Consider the following 21,754-nt stretch of genomic DNA (forward strand, 5'->3'; position numbering starts at 1 on the left):
TTCACTAAACTTCTATGTCACAGTTTCAGACAATCAGATGGAACGGATTGCTCAGACTTACCGCAGATACAATTAATACTAGTTTAAAGTACAGTAATTATTTCTGAAAGGTGTAGAAAGAACTGAAGTGATGGAATTAATCCTCTGCCTGACTAAAATTGATTTACCAAAAAGCAACAATTCAATACACATGAATCCCTTGGATGATCTTTTCAGCCGCTTTCACAAGTCATTGTTGAAATTTCTTTCCTTTGTGATGATCGACATTTTTGGCATTTGTTGTACAGAAAAAACACAAAATAAAGGAGAAAATATACTTTAATTCAGCTTGAATACTGAAACACTGAAACTGATTTCAAGAGATGCGTCAAACAGACAAGGAGGCCTGCAACTGCTTTTCAGACTTTCACATTGCTCTTTAAGTGGCATTAAACAACCAAAGACAAACAAAAATCATCTTTTCATTGACTAAGGATGACTGCAGTAAAAGGACATTTCAGAAAGGCCATCAAACAGGCGAAATATAATTAAACCATTGTACTTAACCTAATGTTTCCTAGATGTTCAGACAGTCACTCAAACAAGATCGATTTAATTGGACCTTATGAACGCTGGTAGAGGTTCGTGAAAAACATTTGTACAATGTTCAATAACATTACGAGGCACTCTTTCAGCTGTAAAGAGTTTTTATATATCAATCATGATTTGATAAGATTTGGAGAGACTCCAGTGTTTTATCACATACACTTGTTGCATCTCGAACCCCAACAAAACAAACATGGTACATTGCAACGAGCCAGGCATACAAACACACTGAAGCAGACCGAGACAGCAGACCTCACACAGCTGACGCGCTCTCTCAAACACACAGGTGCGCACACACAAAACCACTCACACAGATACCTCTGCTGTGAAGACAGAGTGTGGCGGCACTGTAACCAGGTTAAAGGCCAGTGCCTTTGAATTTACTCAGATCCAAGCTGATTAATGTGACTGTCAGGTGACATTCAGAAGTTAACAAATCTCCATCTCCTGCCCAAATCCACTGTCACGGCCACATGGCCAATCATCTCCTGCCCAACAGAGAACCACTATGTGATTGGCTGATTGGTGATATGGGGCGGAGCTGTTGTATCCTCCACTGCAGAATAGGGCTGATATGACCCCACCATTCTACATTTGGGACAGGAAGTGAGCGCGGCCATTATCCTCCAGGCGACGCGTGAGGATTTCACAGCCTGTCTCTGTCACGAGGAGCGTGTGCTCAAACTGGGCTGAGCGTTTACCATCACGAGTGACTGCAGTCCAACCATCTGGCCACGTCTCATCCTGCCAACCACCTGCACAGCGCAAAGACTCTTAAATATGTTAACAGTATGTTAAAAAGAAAACCTGCATGTGCAATTGTCAGGTTGAGCAGTTTGTGTGCATGATACACAGGAACACTGTGTGTAAGTAAAATTATGATTTACAAGTTTTTAAAATAAGTCTCTTATTCTCATCAAGGCTGCATTTATTTGAACAGAAAAACAATTACAAAAAATTCTTACTATATAAAAAGTTTTCATTTGAATGCATTTTAAAATGCAATTTATTCCTGAGATGCAAAGCTGAATTTTAAGCATCATTACTTCAGTCCCCAGTGCCACTTGATCCTTAAGAAATCATACTAATATGCTGATTTGCTGCTTAAGATACAATTCTTTTTATTACTGAAAACTTTAATATTTTTGAAAAACAATTAGACATTTTCTTTTCAGCACTCTTCAATAAATAGAAAGTTCAAAAGAACAGTATTTATATAAAATTGAAATTGAACTTCTGATCAATTTTATTTGTCCTTGCTGAATAAAAGTATTTCTTGCAAAATAAAAATCTTACTGATCCCCAAGCTTTTAGGGGTAGTGTAAATGAAACAACCAATCACGTTTGAATGCATTAACTTTGACAGCCCTATTATTATTATTTTTTAAATCCTTATTTTTTCTAAAATAAAAAGTAATTCTAAACAAAGTGCACAATTAGGATAGCTAAGAATATAATTTAGTGATTTGTCTCATACCTTCACAGATCATGGGCTCAATAGTAAACACATGACCAGGTTTCATCACTCCTACTGCTTTATTCTCTGTAAAAATACATAAAACAAGGACAGTTCAAGCTTTAATTGTGTTTGCACTCTCTGCAGTTTCGATTACATCACAGTGTGCAATGCTTGTATCATTCAGACTGTGTCTTTTTGACAAGATGTTACTCACTGGCATAGTGCGGCACGTTTGGTGCCGTGTGGAACAGTTTGTGAATGCCGTGGCCACAGTAGCTCCGTACCACAGAGAAACCGTTAGCCTGCGCGTGTTTCTGGATGATGTTTCCCAGCTCACGATAGCGGATACCAGGCTTCACTAGACACAAGACAGAAACAAGCTTCTTCAAATCACAACACACAGCCCTCTTTGTGTAGGCCTGCCCTCTAAAGGTCATTAATTCACATCACGTCAGACAAACATACTGTACTATATCATGTAGGCCAAATGTCAAACTTGCATAACATAGGGTCTGTTGAATTGTTAGTGTTGTTTGAATGTGCTTTCATACTCACCAGAGTCGATGGCTTGCATAAGACATTCATAAGTGGTCTGAACCAATCTCTTGGCTCCCTCATCCACTTCACCCACAAAAAAGGTTTCATTCAAATCTCCATGGTAACCATTGTGGTAAACTGTTATGTCGACTGCAGGGAAAAAAGTAAAATATGATTGGCCAAGTGAACGTAAAATTTAGTGCAATTTACCTTAAGTCTGAAGATTTCTTAAGTCTGCATATGTTACACAGAACTCTGTAGAAATCTACACAAACTGACACAAAATGATACGATTATGCTTTCAGCTCCTATTATGAGCAAAGTACTCTGCATTTAACAGAAATCCATTCCACAGACTTTCACACTCTGTGCAAAGAAAGCAAAAAAAGCTCCAGATTCCATCTGGCTCTGGATACTGCCTTCAGCGTAAGGTCTGTTCAGAGTAAATTTGGCATTAAATGTAACTAGAAGCAGTTCTCTGTGTTGTAGCCTATAATATTTAAATTAAGGTGATCCATGACAAAACTTAGCTAGGAACAAAGAGATCTACATGTCACTGGTCATTTGTTTCGTTTACTTATCTATTATGGCATTAACAAGAACAAACATGGCATTTTGACAATGGGACTTAAAATGAGCAGAAGGAAAACACATCAGTCTGGACAGAGTTCTGCAAGAACAAGCCAATGCATTCACAGAAATGTGAGCATGTGGAAAAATCAGTCACGCACAAATCTTGAATCTCCAGTGAATGTTTATCTGACATCTGGACTAACTGAAATATGAAATATAATTTCAATTTAGAGGGAGGGTGATTCTATCCCTTTAAAACAGCCCTCTTGAGTGCAGAAATCAGATCTCCCATAAAGTAAAGCAAGTAAGATGCATTCATATACTATATGTTCAAATGTATGTTGATACATACTGTTCAGTATGTCCCCCTCCTGGAGGGGACGGCGGTCAGGGATCCCGTGACAGATGATTTCATTGACAGAGGTGCAGCAGGACTTTGGAAAGTTGTAGTAGTTCAGAGGTGAGGGGTAGCAGTTCCTCGCTGTGCATGCCTTAACCAACAAATATGGAAAAATATTTTGGCATTAGCATCAACATTCACACAGGCTGTCCTACTCAAATGACAACAACAGTAGAATAAACGATAAAAAAATCCACGTGTTTATTATGCATACTGTCAAAAATTGCTGTTAAACAACTTTAAAAAATTATGCATTTTTCCAGAAGGAAACTCTGGAAACATTTACAGCAGTGGCTCTCAACTAGGGGCCCACTAGGAGGCCTCGGCAAATTTATTTAAATTTAGTTATACTAACATAATTTTAAAATCCTTAAAAATGCTAAAACAAAGATGTGCTATATTAAACTGGCAACGTATTTTTGAGGGTTTTATTTTTTTTTACTATAACAAAAGTACTAGATGTACAGCTTAAATAGGAGGGCCTCTTGGACAAAGTGGGTCTTGGAATCAAAGAGGCTAAGAACCACTGATTTAGAACAAATAATAAAAACAAATTCATCTGAATGCATAAGCAATTTGACATTTCCCTTAGATAACCTGTATTTAAACGTTCTGCTCTGCTCAGACGACTATGTAAAATTTAGATTAGAAAAAGAAAAAAGGTTGTGAAATTTTACCAAATGCACCGCATGGTCGATCTCCTCCGTCGTCACTCCAGGTTTCACCATCATGGCAGCAATGTCAAGGACTTCTCGAGCCAGCTGAAGGAAACAAACATTGTCTTTATATTTACCGATTCAAATGTCTTTCATGTACTTGTGCTCGTGATAGACTTAACAGGCTGCCATCTCACTAGACAATTTTTCAGCATATTTGCATAAATTTTGTGAATTTATCTTGAGAAACCAAGTGTTTTTCTGGGGTTTTTTTAACTAAAATCTGAAATTAGAAACTGGTGGCAGAACAAACTGTAGCAGAGCAATTAGCGTTCAAATAGAGGCAGAAAATGTCTCTCCATGGCTCTTGCAACAGGCAAAATTTCAACTGTTGCATTTCAGTTATTATTCTTTATACAAAGCTATTTGTTTTTTCTCTCTTTTTTTCCATGCGTGACGTTATGATGTTGGTTTACCTTGCAGACAACTCTCATGCCCTCAATCTCTTCAGCATTGAGGATCTTAATCTGAGACGTCCCTTTCATGGTCTGCTCTGACTCTGACATTCCTGCAAGCAGTGATGAACTGGTGAATTGGTGAGCAGTAAAATACAAAGATACCCATCTACCCACAAAAGCATCTTACTATCACTCAAATATATGGACTAGCTCTGCCTACTGACCTTCACCACAACAGAATCTCAACAGCACGGTTTCCAGTCAGCTAATGAAGACAACACAACCACTTCTTACAGATACACGCACACGGTCGCTGATCCAGTGAGGTCTGGGACATGACAGTTTGGCAATGACGTAATCACAGACAGTTCCTGCTAGAGCTGGGCGATATGACTCGCGTGGTAGTGAAGGAAGAGATTTTATATACTGTACTGATCAAAGGCTCGGAATAATTATGATTTTTTTTTTTTAAATGTTATTGCAATAAGACTCATACCCTCATTTTAAGAGACTTATTGTTTATTATATTATACAATGTAATTTATTATTCCTGAGCTGAATTTTCAGCATCATTACTCCAGTCTTCAGTGTCACAAGATCCTTCAGAAATCATTTTAATAGGCTGATTTGCTTCTTAAGAAACATTTCTTATTATTATCAATGCTGAAAACAATTTGCTGCTTAATATTTTTGTGGAAAACATCATGCACTACCACTGAAAAATTTGTGGTAAAATTTTAAGAAATTAATTCGATTGATCGAGACAGACCGTAAAGGCATATTACAAAATATTTCTAATTCAACTAAATGCTGTTCTCTTGAACTTTGTGTCAAAGAATCCTCAAAACATGCATCACAGTTTCCTTAAAATTATAAGGTGGCACAACTGTTTTAAACACTGATTATAATAAATTGAGCAGCACATTAGTATATTAGAATGATTTCTGAAGGATCAAATGACACTGAAGACTGGAGTAATGATGCTGAAAATTCAGCTTTGCCACAGCAAGTAATGAATGACATTTTAAAACATATTCAAACAGAAAACAGTTATTTTAAATGGTTATAGTATTTAACAATATTGCTGTTTTTTTACTGTTTTTAATAAATGCAGCCTTGGTAAGCATTCAAAAACATCAAAATACCTTAATTATTCCAAACTTTTGACCTGTAGTGTACCATTTGCACCAAGGTGGATACATTTGCCTTGCAATAAATTGGCACAACTGCTTTATTTACATGAAAGCAACAAAGGAATTCAGAGTAATGGAAAAAGACAGAGCAGGATGTTAAAAAAAAATGAATAAATAAAAATAAGGGAAGTAACGCAAACCAAATTTAACCATTCTCCAATTAATTCCCAACAAAAATAACTATTGATACAAATACAGCAATGGTCATATCACCCACCTCTAGCCCCAGCTGATCAACGACATCAGCCATGCAGAAACAGACAAGAGCCATGCTACTACACAGACACACTCTTGCTCACAAAAATACACTCATACACCCAATGTGGAGCAAACCGCTCCCTGTAATACTGTTAAACAGAGGACTTCACCGGCCGGACACACATGGGAAGCGGCGGAACTTCGTACCTGCCAACAACCCAACCTCTGCAGCTGCAGAGAGCGAGAGAAGAGCTTCAGACACACACTGCAGCAGCCCACCCCCAACACACACATGGAGGTAAATGGAAATGTGTATAAGGTGACTTCAGGACCATCACACACGCGCTCTCACAAAGAAATCCTAAAGATGATATGCACACACTCCTGACCTAACCATTGGATGCTTTTGAAGACATTAGGCTTTTTCAATACATCCCTTTTCTACTGTTTGAAAGCCGGGGCCTAGAGACTCAAGGATGAGCTAATAACAAAGGAATGAAAGGCTGCAACTACAGGAGCCTAATAGCAACTAATTACTACCATAATGGTTACTTACGGGAAGACTCTGCAGCATCCGTTAATGAAGGACAAATAATCATTTATTCACAAAACAGTGATTCATGAGAGATGTTTCTATTCTAAAGAAAGTGTTCGTGTAATCTATCTTCTATACAAAGACATCCTTCCATCACGATCATGATTATCATTTACAGGGCCCCCAAAAAGTTTTTTTTAAGTCACACTTAAACATGTATGCATTTCATTGCAATAAATATTACCTTCTCTAAGAGCTTCACATTTTTCACAGTTCACAGATGTCTTTTGTACACTATGTTCACAAAAATGTCATTTATACACTAATGTTTAAAGTTTGTAGTCAGTAAGACTTTTTTAAAGAAATTAATATCTTTATTCAGTAAAGACAATATAAAGTAAAGTGACAATAAAAGACATTTACAATGTTAGAGAAGATTTTTGCAACAAATAAATGGTGTTCTTTTGAACTTTCGATATCATCTATTCATCTAAAAAAAAAAAAAAAGTATCAGTTTCCACAAAACTTAAGCATTACCGTTTTCAACATTGATCATAAGAATTGATTGAGTAGCAAATCATCATATTAGAATAATTTCTGAGGAATCATGTGACTGGTGAAATGGCTGCTGAAAATTCAGCTTTGCATTACAGGAATAAATTATTTTTAACATTAACAAATTAGGGCTGGGCAAGTTAACGCGTTATCACATTAATTAATGAACATCAATAATTTGACAAGTATTTTAATCGCACATTAATGCAGTTATATTAGGCTATTATTATTATTATTTTGAAATCCCGTTGCTCACTGGCTCTGAATAAACATACAGACAAACCATGGGTCAAAGGAGGGGTGGTATGTTGATCAGTACTGCTTTGGGATGGGTGTCATCACGCGTCTCGACTGCAGCAGCGCTCACATGAACGCTCCTGATAAAATTATTTAGGCTAAGCATCAACATTCACAAACCACTGTTCACTGTTATTTTTCACAGAAAAGAATGCAACGTGCTCAATCATGGCTTCATAAGTGGGAAATAGAAAGTTTATTATTTTGAGTCATTTGGGACGCGGTAACACACAGCCCTCTTACAATATATTGCTTTACAGATCTATCACTTTTGCCACTCAGAAATGTACACGTAATCATGCTGTACATATCAGAAGTTCTGCGCTCCGGCGCGGTTAGCGCTCACACTACATGCATACCACGCCAGAGCCCAACTGAACCGTGCACTGGCCCACCTCTTCCAACCGAGCCAGGGACGGCTAAATGAACCGCGCGGCACGGAGCGATCACACCAGTCAAACGAAACGGGTTTTGGGGGTCAAGCGCGCTCGGGCATGGTTAAGATTGCCTAGCATGAGTTCACCCTTATTCTCCCGCATCCAACACGAGTCTCTACCCGACCGTGCCCGCCCATCAAGTGTTGTCCCACACCACGCTCTGCTGCGTTGGATCCCGTGATAGTGCAGGTCTCTACTCAGAAGGTGCACGTTATAATGTTATGATCGAGGCTCTGGACTCGGAGCATAACTTGATTTTCTATAACTATAATATATCTTCTGTAAAAACGTTAATGCCCTGGCAGTGGCAAACAGCTTTGGTTTTATATTTAATTTGATTACATTAATGTTTAAGTTGAAATTTACAAGAAATATTTTAACTGCTTCCATGTAAAAGGACAACTGCTGTAAAAAAAGCACCTTATTTGTTTAAAGTGTTTGTAAACCAAATGTTATTGCACTTTTGTTCATATAGCAGTACTTCTAAATGAAAAAAGTGCACTGCTTTTTTACACAACACTACCTTTGAATTCATTATTGAATTTTGTGCATAATGCGATCAATCACAGAAAAATCATGCGATTAATCTTTAAAAAAAAATTAATCGTTGCCCAGCACTAATTAAAATAAAAAACAAACAGTTATTTCAAAATGTAATATTTCACAATATATATATTTTTATTATTATTAAAGCTTTGATTTGCTTGATTAAGACAAGATAAGGACCATAAAAACTTGCACAAACAAATTACCAAACCTCCTCAAATTAAATGTAGTCCTAATTAAACAAGACTTGTGAAAATCATACAGTAAGTGTGGATTATGTGTTTGTATACTTTCTAAGGCTACATGTGTAACACCATATGAAACCTTTTAGTCATGTGCATTCAGATAACTAAAATAAATTAAATTAAATTAACTAAACTGAAACACACCATAAAGCATTTGGACCTTCTTTCATAATCAGATGATTATGAGAGCATTAAACTTCACATAATAATGATGATACAGATGCACCAACGAGATACCAAACAAAAAACAAAGTTAGAGTTTTCTGTAAACAGAGGTTATTCTTGCACATCTTGATGCACATTTACATGAAACTGGTTAATCTGGTCACACGTGCACTACGGCAGCAAAAATCGAACGGCACTTCAGCTGATGAGATGGAGGCCATTAGTTTAAAAGCTTGCATGTCAGTGGGCTGTTTCTAGGGTCAAGTTTAAACTTCACACAGGCATAATAATGAAGGGCAGTCTGTTAGAAAAGTGCAATGCCTCAGATAAATGGTATGGAGCAAGAAAGCTAGTGAAGGGATTTGCAATCTTACCCAAAGGATGATCTGCATAGTCTGGTCTCTGGATGTTGCTAGGAACAAGGCGCATGGGAGTCTAACAACAACCAAGAAAAAGAGATGAAACTAAACATTTGAATGCTTACATTTATTTTGTTCTATGATAACGTACATGTGCTGTAATTATCATGCTGTCAAAGATCATGTGTCCTTACCAGTGGATAGTGGGGTCGCAGTTTACCAGTGTATCTGTACCCAGGCCACGGGTCTGTGTTGATTTCTTTCTCCACACAGTTCTTTCCCTCATCTTTTATTTTGTCGTCCTCTGCAAATGAAAAGCCAGAAATTAATGATGACATCATGCAAGACATGATTTGTATTACACATACAAAATGCAAATGCAGAACTGAACATCACTCAACACTAAGGCTGCACGATATTGAAAAAAAAACTCACATTGCGATATTTTTGTTTTTCTGCGATATATATTGCGATTATAATAAAAAAAAAATAAAAAAAAATTATATATATATATATATATATATATATATATATATATATATACATACATACATACATACACACACACACACCAGATGACTTGAATTTGGGGCAAAAAAAAAAAAAAAAAATCAATGATTGGGGTGATTTTGTAGGCGAGTAAATCAGCATAGGACATAAATTACAAGCGTAAATAAATATAATAGAACAAAGATACAGTGCTTTGTATTTTTAAGGCAAGTCTAACAGTATTCAGGTATGGAAATTGTAAAATAATACTGCATAAATTAAACCTAATAAATCTGTGTTAAAGCAACAAAAGTGATTTTTCTCGATGCGTTTTGTTGTTTGATTAACATGACACAGAAAGCAACAGGGACATTAAACTGCTTTTATTGAGAAAGAAAGAGGATAACAATTGTTTACCTAAGACATAAGCAACAGTTTTCTACAAGTATACTTGCAGAGACATGCATTTTGACAGTTTCGCACATGTGTGTCATTTCAGGCACAGATAGTAGTGAATGTAATTCAGTGTTCATGTGCATCTGCTACTAAATTTATTTAAAAATGGATATCGCTGTACAGCTGTCGCGTCCGGTGTAGATGTGGTGTCTGTGTGTGACCAAAGAAAAAGATCAGTATAAATATAACAATCAGTACAGGCCTACTAATCATAGCAAATCCTGCGATGTGAATATCGCGGATGCACACATCGCGATATCGATGCTGAAACGATATCGTGCAACACTGAAAGTGAATAAAACACACATACTTGCTTTTTTGTGGAGCAATTTGTGGGTGGCCCAGCTGCCTTTGAAACATTCCTGAAAACATACAAAACTCAAGTTATTACTCACACAACATAAATTCTTAAAGAGCCCATGTCTGTTAGCTTTGAGGTATTTATATGTCAGTGTACAAAATTACACTACTGTTCAAAAGTTCTCTGAATGAAAATATTACTTTGATGCAACAAGGATGCACTCAACTGGGACAAGAGACAATAATTACATTAATAATGTTACAAAGATTTCTATTTCAAATAAATGCTGTTCTTATGAACTTTCTATTCATCAAAGAATCCTGAAAAGATAGCAGTTTCCACAAAAATATTAAGCAGCACAACCATTTAACACTGATAATAATAAATATTTCTCAGCAGTAAATCATCATATTATAATGAAGAATCATGTGACACTGAAGTAACGACTGCTGAAAATTTAGCTTTGTCATCGCAAGACTAAATTATATTTGAACATAAGAGAAAACAGTTATTTTTAATTATAACAACACTTCATTAATAATATTACTGTGTTTATTGTATTTTTGATCAAATAAATGTTGCCTATATTAAAAACTCTTAACCAACCCCAAACTTTTGAACAGTGTATATTTTAGCATCTACTAATGCTTCATTTTAATTCATTAAAATTGAACACTCGCTTCCATGAAACAGATAAAATATTTTGATGACAAGTGATGATCTTGCAACAAATGCAAAAATTGTACTTAATAAATAAGCAATAAATCAAGGTTCACAACTAATGGTTATTGGTTATTTTACAAAAAAGACAGAAACCTTTTGATATGTCCAGCTCACGTAAACAAAGTACATAAACATACTTGAAGAGTATACTTTAGCACAATTATAAGGAATTTCACATATAATGCATCAAAAACCTCTGCACCATTTTATGGTATCGCACGGACAGCTCGCTCAAAAATAATAATTATGTATGACTTGCTTTCATCTGTGGAACATGAAACATGAGAGAGAAATTCATACAGGTTTAGAATTACATGAGGGCGAGTTGCAGCGACTCATCTAATTAGGGTGAAAGTTTGAATCAGATGGAATCGGTGGAAATGTCAAATCAGATATATTGGGCTTGGCAGCACCCTGTCATCATATCAGCCTCTCAACTCAGCAAGCAGGACAGCAGATCTGCCCTGCAACAGGTGCTAGAGTCCTGGGAGGAGTGTCAAAATGCAATGAACTGTCTACCTAGACAGCATTTTTGAGCATGTCTCAAAAACCTATATGACGCTCAAAAATGCTGTCTATGTAGACATTTCAATTTTCTAGGCACTTCTAGGTTGTCTCAAAACCCAGTGAGCTGCTAACCTAGACACCCTTTCTAAACATCATGGGTAAGTGACTTATAAAACACCTATTATGCCCGCAATGCTGTCTAGATGGGTTTGAGACACAGCCCAGGCTAGGAGTGCCTAGCAAAATCATACTAGAATGAAAAGAGGTAGGGTTAGATCTACATTTCCTTACAGGTTGCACCGATTTATGCATCCTTTTGTCCTAAATCTTTAGAAATTGGAAATCAAATTACTAAAGGGTTGCTGTGATGATTTGACAAGTGAGCACGCGAGCCACGTTGAGCTGAAGTCGTTTAAAGCACGCTGAGCAAAGAAACAGCTCGCAAATTACATTTCCACTCCGTGTTTAGGATTGCACATCTCAGACAAATCTGTCATAATGAAAATCATCACGCACAAAACTTTGATGTAAACGCCAAAGCTCGGAGTAGGGTTTAAAGTGCCTGTTTGTGATGTGAGGCAGCTACTAGCTAGCTAACGCTGAGATCAGTCTAGTAGGCCGGCAGCGTGACATGAGCGAGCGCTTCGCTTGTTTCTTAAAGCTAAGTGTCAGAGCTTCACCTGAGAGCAAAAGTATGAGCCTTGAATTCCGAGTTTGATGCAGGTGGGACACTGGAGCTTAGCTTCGCTGCAGCAGCCTTCCGTCTCGCACTCCCGTGTCTCCACCGCCGCCATGCTTCTGCTGCTGTCGGTCAGAGAGAGAGAGAGAGAGCTGCTGCTGCAGTCATCTGAGAGCAGAGGGAGGGACTCCAACACCACCTTGTGAATCATGGCAAGATGGAGTATTTATTTATCTATCTACTTAATTTACTTTATTGCAGCCACAATTATTGAGCAGACGAAATTCGAAATTTTTTTCGACTATTTCTTATGATCAAACTAAAATATAAGCATCAAGGTAGTTACCAAGCAATACAGACAGAAAGCCGGAGTGGAGCTCTGTGTGTAAGTGGAGCGGAGCGGCTGAGAGAGTTCTTCTCTGTAATCGCGCCGCCGTGGTTCCACTTCACTTCCCACACCCCATAGCGAGAGAAACCCAGCTCTGAGCCGTCCAGGGGCCCGTTTCAATAAGGAAGTTCAACCAACTCTGTGTTTAAACTTGAACTCACAGTTGACTTACTCTGAGTTTTCGGTTACAGAACAGCTGAACTGAGTTAGTTTACTCAACTCTGAGTAGGTTGACTCCGAGTTAAGCGCGTGCACCATGACTATGAAAAGTCATGATCAGCGGAGCGCCGAAATTACGATTCACCATGGCAACAGCTCCCGCCAAAAAAGACGTCAGCGCACGTACTTCCATCAATGCGTAACTTTCCCTGATTTCAGGGTTAACATACTCCGGCCCCTCGAACCAGAGAAAATGTGGACGCTCAAACTTCTCGGTACAGGTAGTTTTGAGAGAAACTAATCATTCTGTATCAACTAAAACAATTGTTTACCAAAAATATTTACTATTTCTAAGCGCTCGAAACACCATGGACTAGCGGCACCTGCTGGTCAAGATGATGTGTGCATGCAACGAAAACGCAAACGACAGCTTTCACAAATCAATCACAAATGTCTTCATGAAAGTGTAATTTAGGCCACAAATAATGAAATGTCATTAAATATCTAGGTTCTGTAAAATATGTTTTGTTTTATTAACGTGTAGCCTATAGTGATTAGGCAGGGTTTGGTAGTTTAATTAGAAGCATTTACAATTATATTTACATAACAGCATTCCCCTTTTCGAATTATGTATGTGTATAATACACAAACTGTATTATACAGACATTAGTAGTATAATTAATTATATAAATTATTAAAAAAAATATAACTTGCATTATAAAACTGCCCCGAGGTCAGTTAAATCATTAGACACTCGTTTAGGTTCAACTGATCAATGCAATCTAGTGGCAAATTCTATTATATTTTATTACACAATAAATTGGTTTTAGAGGCATTTAAGTTGTCAGAGTTCCTTAAAGAATTCAATATACATCATATCTTTCTGGAAAATAAAAATGAATTTTCTTTGAAATTTACAATTATGAATCTAGAATTTTGCAAGAAACAGTAATAAATTAATTATAAATTTAATATGAAAGGGTCTGCTTTCAAAAGGGTCACCAGAAAGCACAGGTTTTGACTGATACAAAAGTTTGTGGATCTTTTTTTAGTAAAATTTGAAAAGTCAATCCAAAACAGAATTTTGAAACCATTACCAGTACATTATGATGAAACAAAGACCAGTTTTCAAGAATCATGTGATTTGATACACAGGTTTGAAACAAGCTCCAAACCATTGATTAAAAACAAAATAATAATCTTTTGAAGCTTCATAAAGCAGACTTTCAAAATATCAACCCTGCACTATAGATACACACATTGATTTAATCTTCCATTGTACTTCTATTATTATTGGAAAGCATCAGTTCCAGGGCATGTTTCTCTTTACTAAACCGACTATAGGTTTTGATCTGCTCCTCACCACAGTAATCTGTACTAATCCTTTTAGTGTTTGTCTTAATCTATGGCAGTGTTTGGGAATGTCACACTCCTGCTCAGACAGAGAGTGCTACTTCTTTGCTTAATGTGTCTCTAAAGCGATGCATCCACTTCTGTATGCAGACCTCGCTTTGTGCTTGGCTTTGGTGGTCTGTGCACAGAGTCCATCATGTCCGTCTCTGTGCACCTGTGTGCTCCATGGTCGCAGCAATGCCAAGGGACTCAGGTACAGTCATATGGGGTTTTCTGTAATCTTTTTTTGTCTGGTTAAGTCTTTGCTCCTGGATTCTTTCATCCACACACTCTCTCATGATCCACTCTCTTGTTGTTTTGTTACTATTTTTCGCAGTGTGCCATTAGTGTAATTTAGGGGAGTCAGATGTATTTGTAAGGTGTAGAGTTTTAACTGCACTGACACTATCAGATGAGAACTAAATTTGAGTTGAGTTTGATAATGACACTAACTTTGCAAAAGCTATAAATTAATATTGAAGTGTCTTGAGCTGAATTTTGACACTGTAGTCAGTAGAGCTTCTCATAGCTGAATTTAAGTTGTTTCATAAATTATGAACTTTGCAACATTGACACAGTTGTTGAACCGAATTGAATATTGAACTGAATTTAGATGAATAATAGCACTATTATGTTATGTAGAGCTGCTTCACAGCTGAAATTGTTCCATAATTAACAAATTTTCCAACATTAACACAAATTTTGCTGTTAATGTGAAGCTGCTTTTAAACAATCTGTACTATATAAAACTCTAAATAAATGTAACTTGATTTGATTCTATACTGTAAGAAATAATCAGTAGAAAAACAATTTTCTGGCAGGAAATTAGCAGTACCATTTCTGTTAAGTTTATAGACATTTCCTTCAACCCTAAAACCCAACACAATGCAATGTATAATTCAAAATATTGATAAACGCCTGTGAAAAACGCCTAAACGCCTGTGTTTTCTTTAGAACTGTGCTCTGTAAAAACCCAGCCTTGACTGCCATTCCAGTAGATCTGCCAAGTGATGCAGTCAAGTTTCGTCTAGAGCGCACCTCTGTTTCCAGGATCTTCAGAGGTGCTTTCTCTGCCATGCCAGAACTGCTTTATTTGTGGCTTACATATAACTCCATCACTGTTCTTCATCCAAGGAGTTTCACAAACCTGTCTTTGCTTCATGAGTTACGCTTGGATGGGAACCTCCTGTCCTCCTTCCCCTGGGAGGGACTCAGGGATGTGCCCCGCCTCCGAACACTTGGACTGCACAATAACCGCCTGGCACGAATCCCACCCCTGGTTGCGCGTTACCTTGCCAATGTGACTTACCTGGACCTCTCGAGCAACAGGCTGAGCACCCTGCCCAACGATCTGACTGCTCTCTGGCCGTTCAGTGACAGCACTCAGACCCAGCGCTCAGTGGTTTTAGGTGAAACTCCACACTGTAGATCATTTGTTAGGCTGTAGGATGATAAGACGAATGAAGAAAGCAAATGTCACTGATAACAATATAACCTACTACATTAGCATGGCATATGGTACTGGCAACAATATGAAGTAGTGTAAATATACCGTGGGGTTCAAAGGTTTATCTCTAGTAAGACTCGTTTTTTTTGGAGTTTAAAGGGGACCTCTTATGCCCCTTTTTACAAGATGTAAAATAAATATCTGGTGTCCCCAGAGCGTATATGTGACGTTTTAGCTCAATATACCCTACAGATCAATTTTTACAGCTTGTTAAAATTGCCCGTTTTTGGGTGTGAGCCAAAACGCGCTGATTTGAGTGTGTTGCTTTAAATGCAAATGAGCTGTTGCTCTGGGAGAAGAGGGTGGAACTTCAAGAACTCCAGCTCTGCATTAGCAGTGCTAGCCTTTGCAAATAAACATTCCCCTATTAGTACAAGCCTGTTATCTTTACAGAAAACTACTCGGTTTCAAAGTCAGTCATCTGATGATACTGTGCATAATAAATTCACGTTTATTAATTACACAGACAGGGAGCACGGCGGGATAAAAATAACAACATAGCTGGGCTTATGCTATCATAAACTTTACAAGTCCCACTTCAGATTATGAGCTTGACAACTTCAAGTGATCGACTCACATTGCTTTCATATGCAACTTTTAACTACCACATTCCTATTCACGATCATTCTGATAGCACTTGAAGGCAGCACCAGTGAAAACAGACAGAGACGATGATAGCTTTAGCATCATTAGCCTTACAGATTGCCAAGCAGCTCTTTCAGAAAGGCAATTTGGAAAACAAACGCGTGATACTTACTTTGCAGCTGATGTTCGCGCACGAAGTGTTGGTATTAATTCCTACACATTTAGGGGACGTTACCAATTTTTTCCGGGATATTTCCTTCGAAATTAAAATTTAACCACAGTGTCCTTGTTCACATGAGGGGAGATTATAGCGACTCCTATGTTCATTAGTGCATCCCAAAACACAAAACTTGTAAAGCCTCTTTGTTGCTGACATTGTATATATCTCCAGTAATGGCGGACCGCAGCAGTTTATGCTAATAGGGCAGAGAGCGTCACTAATGGGCGGGACTTTTTCCCCTCAGTGATGCGCACAGGGAGAATCTGAAACAGCTCGTTTGAAGAGACTGTTCATGATTTATTGGTTTTATAAATAATTAATCATTTTTAACATTATAGGCTGGTTGTTTTCACACACTGTGGCCACACAACTGTGTTCAAACAGCTTATAAAAGTGATTTTTGCATAATAGGTCCCCTTTAATCAACTTTTTCTTTTTTTTTTTTACAAAACTTATGTTAGTATAACACTTTAAATTAATTAATAATTTAAAAAAATACAATTTAAACAACATTCAAATTTAGGTGTGTTTTTCTTATTCTTAATTATTTAATGTAAACAGATTATCATTCATTTTACATATTTTTTTTTTACGTTTCCAATATCCTTAAACCTATGTTTAAAAGGATAGTTCACCCAAAAATGAAAATTCTGTCATTATTTACTCATCCTCATGTCATTCCAAACTTGCCTGACTTCTTCAGAACATGAAGATATTTCAAAGAATGTTGGTAACTGGAGAGTTTCTGTGACCACTGACTTCTATTGTGTGGACAAAAACCCTCTTCCTTCTCAAAATATCTTCTTTAATTCACAAAAGAAAGTAAGTCATACAGTTTTAGGGTAAAAACTATCCTTTTAAATTACAATTGTAATCCCAGATTTTCTATGTGGTTTCTGACATTTGGATCCTGCTGTTTTAGTGAGCCAAGATAAATAGGAAAATGTTTTTAACACATAACAATCCAGTAAACACACCCCGACTGGCTCTCACTAAACTACTAGACGAATTGTTCCACACACATGCACACAGACACTGCCAAAGTCTGCGAAACCAAATTAAGTCATTAATGTCTCATGGCAATTAAATATTTACCCAATCTGACTGGTTCACGCAGACACATACGTGATATCTAAGTGCGATCTGAGAGACTTCAGCCTTTTGATGGCTCACTGCGTTCCTCCAGTGGAAACCAAAGCCCTGTACTCTGATTAGGCCAGTCATGCTGGAGAGAACAGGTTATGTAATCAGTGCACTCCTCTTTAGACTCAAATGTGTCATCACGCTTTCTCACCCATTTCATCCCTTGCGCAGGTCTTCAGGACAACCCCTGGGTGTGTGACTGTAGGCTTTCCACATTGCTTGACATTAGTAAAGCCCCAGAAACTTCTCTGGTCCTGTTGGATCGCTACCTGACCTGTAGTGAACCACCGGATCTTGCTGGAGTTCCCTTTCACAGCGTGGAGCTCAGTCGCTGCCGCAGGCCCAATGTGGTGACCTCTGCTACCAAGATCACAGCTCTACTGGGTAGCAATGTCCTACTTCGCTGTAAAGCTACAGGATACCCGACCCCAACACTTACGTGGATCAAATCTGCCATACCCAACATTTATAAACAAGGTATCTTCTTATATACTCATGTGGCATATTTTCATACACACCAGTGTTGTTATTGTTAACTAAAATTATTATTAAAAAAATTTAAATGTTGCTTTGGCAACTAACTGAATAAAGTATAATTGGAAACATATAAAAACTAATTAAATAGCAAAAGCACATAACAAAATGACCAAAATTAAAATGAAAACTGAAAATATAAAAATAATTCAAAATGTATTTAGTTATTGTTCAATAAAAATCATGTATTAAAATGTATTGCAATCATTTTTTGTTCATTGAAATGTAGCTGAAATAAATAAAATATAAATATTAGATGAAAAACTTAAAAACCTTTAGAAAATTTAGAAATGTTGCTTTGACAACTTATTTTAAATAACATTTAAGTTACTAAACTAAAGCTGAAATAAATATAAATTAAAGCTAATTAAAACTATTTTTAAAAATCTTTTAACAATGACAAAAGCATATTACTATAATTTAAATTAAAACCTGAAAATATAAAATAAAAGATACTGTAATAATAGTAGTATAATAGTACTATGAAATAATAGTTAATATTACTGTATAATAGTATATAAATAATACCAAAAAAGCAATAATATGCAAAGTGTCAGTCCTCTTGTTTCCTTATTTGGTTTGTTTCCTGTCCTCGTCTAGTGTGATCATTAGTTAATTCTTGTCCAGCTGTGTACGTCTAATTATCTATGATTTACCTGTGTATTTATAGTCCTGTCTGTACAGTTTGATGTCGTCTGGTCTACTTGTTACTCCCCAGTGTTCCTTTATTTTTATTTTGAAGTTACATTCTCGTCTGCGTGTTCCTCATTCCTCCCATGTGTGCACCGTGACACTGTCTCTTTCTGTATAAATCACATTTCTTATTTTATTAGAAAGGTTTAAAGTGGGAAAATAAATTTGAATACCTTCTAAAATGTTAATTTTTCAGTTAAACTTTTCACTAAATTGTTATGCTGATATGAATACAAAAAAAATAATTAAATGAGTAAATTACTGATAATTTCACTGATAATCTCAGAATTCTGGTCTCCAGTGTACATGTTCCTTTATTTTAAGGTTGTTGTGAGCAGATGCAAAGCAGTATGGACACTGAAAGATTGCCCAGAAAACTTTCTGCCTGTAAGTTACCGTTAGAACTTTGCAAACTTAAAATAATTAACTTTTTAGTTGTAGTGTACTTGGTTTTAAACCTTTGTGTTTAAATATTATCTTACAAAGCACACTGGTGCAAATGTTTTACAAATTTATGATTTAGTAAACTGTCACATAAGTGAGTGTCATCTTCATTCATTTGATTTAATGTCTGATCACTTCACTGCCTGCAGATGTACAAGAGTCTCCACATGTGGGAATCTGCTGGTCAGCAGTCAGTCTGAATGGAATATCGTATAGCGATGCAGGGGAGTACCGGTGCAGAGCACAAAACATGGCAGGGATATCAGAGGCCATTGTCAGTCTGAATGTGGTCGGAGTAATGGCTGAATATGCAGACTCCAAAAACTCTGACCAACAGCAAACAGCTGCAAAATCTAACAATACAAGGAGAAAACCCAACCAGAAATCTAAGTCAATGCCTTCTTTGTTCCCTCAAAACATGACTAGACCACTCTCCCCTCCAAACAGAGTCATGAAAATCCCCAAAGCAAGCAGAGACAAAATGAAAAGAGACCGAACAGCTGTACAGAACCTGCTACAGAGACACTTTTTGATCGCTTCTGAAAATCCACTGCACAGAAGAAAAAAACCTCATGTCTCCATGTCAATTCATACCTGACACATTCAAATTATGTGTGTATATTTCCTCAAATGAGAGGTTGTTTTTTATTATTCACTCAGCTATGACCACCAGATGGCAGCTCTGAGCTAAAGACACTTTAAGACAAAAAGAGCTAGTGAACTGAAATTGTACTTTTGAAAAGTGTTAAAATTGATGTTCCCTTCACATGAACCACTAGTCATATCAGTAGTCTAATAAAAGTCACATACAGTACAACAGTATTAGGCTTATAGATGACCGATTGTTATCCATATACTGTATTGACATTGACTACATCAAGTATTTCAGAAAATGAATGCTTTATAAAAACCTCTGTTGCAATGTGTGGCTGGCCATATATGCCTGATAGATCCAAGTGAACAGCAGCTGTTGATTAACACAGTGAGTGTCACAGTAAGGGCCAAAAAAAGGGATCTAATTTCTTCTGCTAGGGCGTTTATAGTGAGTCAAATAGAGTGATGAAATTCAATGAGCGATTATTCATCTTAACAGCTGTAACAGTTCCCATCTTTCTTTTATCATACACCCAGATAAAACATTTACAGTACCATTGTTACCACTCCTTATTATTTTGCATTTACCAGAAAGGTTTTGCACAAACTAATGATAACAAATGATGTATGATTATGATTAATAAGTTGATGATAACTAAGTGTTCATATTTACATTGCAGCACTCCTATAAAAAAAACATATTCACGATAAGAAATTTACACCTGATTGCCATCACACTAAATAGTATTATCTAGCTCAAATTCCCAAAACATAATTATTCAAATTTTTACTTTAAATTTATTGAATCCACTTAAGATGTAAAATTCTTACATTTGAAGCGAATTCAATAAAGACATGCAGTAAGTTATTCCGGTTAGTCTTTATGGATCCATGTGCTTCAGATGAGAGTCACAGATTTTAGGGCAGATTATTTTAAAGAACAGATGCCAAAATTGGCCTGTGATGCTCTTTGTATTGGCCTGTCATGCCCTATGGGGGGTGGGGGGCATATTATTATTTATGTATTTTTTGTGAAATGTGGAGAAGTTAATTTTATTTTAATATAAATTTTAATAAAACATGGTTGGGTATAATGGAACATTATACTCTGCAGTCAAATTTGATTTTTGGCCCTTCATACATTGAAAAAAAAGGTGTATACACCAGATGTATATACAATTTACTTTGAAACAATTTTCACTCAGGAATTGCTAGTAAATTTCACAAATAATTCGAAAGAAAGTGACAAATTGAATTAAATATTACATTTTGAAGCAGAAAGACTGTACTCCAATAACCTTTCTTTTATTTAAATATTTTTTTACATAGTAAAACGTTTTGGCACCTCGATTCCAAAGGATTTACAAACACTTTCCTTGCTATATGTGTATAGATATTTATTTAAACCTGAGGTTTAAATAGATCAAACCTTTATTATAATCAATTCTGTTGAATAAATAAAACTGCATTGAGGAAAGAAATGTGCATGTGCTCTAAAGTCGTTGTATTCTCTATTCAAGGTCTCTGATCACAACATGTGTCACTTTAAAAGTAAGATGTTGTGTTTAAAGCTCCACTTAAAGCTGCTATAGCCTTTAATGTCTGGCAAAATTGTTCATAATTTAAAGTTTCAGTCCAGGATATAATTTCTTTAGCCACTTATTCGACAGTTTCGTTACATTCCCCAGATCTCTCCCATAAGCCCCTTCCTCTCCTCATAATAACTCATTCCATTTTTACTC

The 21,754-nt window shown here is 36.6% G+C and overlaps 2 protein-coding genes across 6 annotated transcripts; one reads left to right on the top strand and one right to left on the bottom strand.

Moving 5' to 3' along the window:
• Nucleotides 1–300: 300 nt before the first annotated feature.
• metap1 (methionyl aminopeptidase 1) lies at nt 301–16,879 on the bottom strand. 5 transcript variants are annotated; one of them, XM_079439383.1, is made up of 13 exons: nt 16,557–16,879; nt 15,440–15,733; nt 12,355–12,478; nt 10,454–10,505; nt 9,393–9,502; nt 9,214–9,274; nt 4,687–4,778; nt 4,232–4,315; nt 3,507–3,645; nt 2,600–2,731; nt 2,259–2,402; nt 2,063–2,128; nt 301–1,340 (listed from the first exon to the last, which is right to left on the bottom strand). In XM_079439383.1, the coding sequence occupies exons 3-13, from the start codon at nt 12,466–12,468 to the stop codon at nt 1,174–1,176; spliced, it is 1,161 nt and encodes a 386-aa protein (XP_079295509.1). In that variant the 5' UTR covers nt 12,469–12,478; nt 15,440–15,733; nt 16,557–16,879; the 3' UTR covers nt 301–1,173. The 5 variants fall into 5 exon arrangements, with proteins under 5 accessions (XP_079295509.1, XP_079295510.1, XP_079295508.1 ...); XM_079439384.1 differs by having other exon boundaries at nt 15,602–15,733; nt 16,557–16,779; XM_079439382.1 differs by lacking the exons at nt 15,440–15,733; nt 16,557–16,879 and adding an exon at nt 12,700–13,046 and having other exon boundaries at nt 12,355–12,552.
• Nucleotides 14,335–21,485, top strand: lrit3b (leucine-rich repeat, immunoglobulin-like and transmembrane domains 3b). Its single transcript, XM_079439380.1, has 5 exons — nt 14,335–14,506; nt 15,247–15,701; nt 17,919–18,224; nt 19,299–19,361; nt 19,568–21,485. The coding sequence occupies exons 1-5, from the start codon at nt 14,382–14,384 to the stop codon at nt 20,014–20,016; spliced, it is 1,398 nt and encodes a 465-aa protein (XP_079295506.1). The 5' UTR covers nt 14,335–14,381; the 3' UTR covers nt 20,017–21,485.
• The last annotated feature ends 269 nt before the right edge of the window (nt 21,486–21,754 follow it).

This window comes from Barbus barbus (genome assembly GCF_936440315.1).
Source record: "Barbus barbus genome assembly, chromosome: 18".
Taxonomy (NCBI): domain Eukaryota; kingdom Metazoa; phylum Chordata; class Actinopteri; order Cypriniformes; family Cyprinidae; genus Barbus; species Barbus barbus.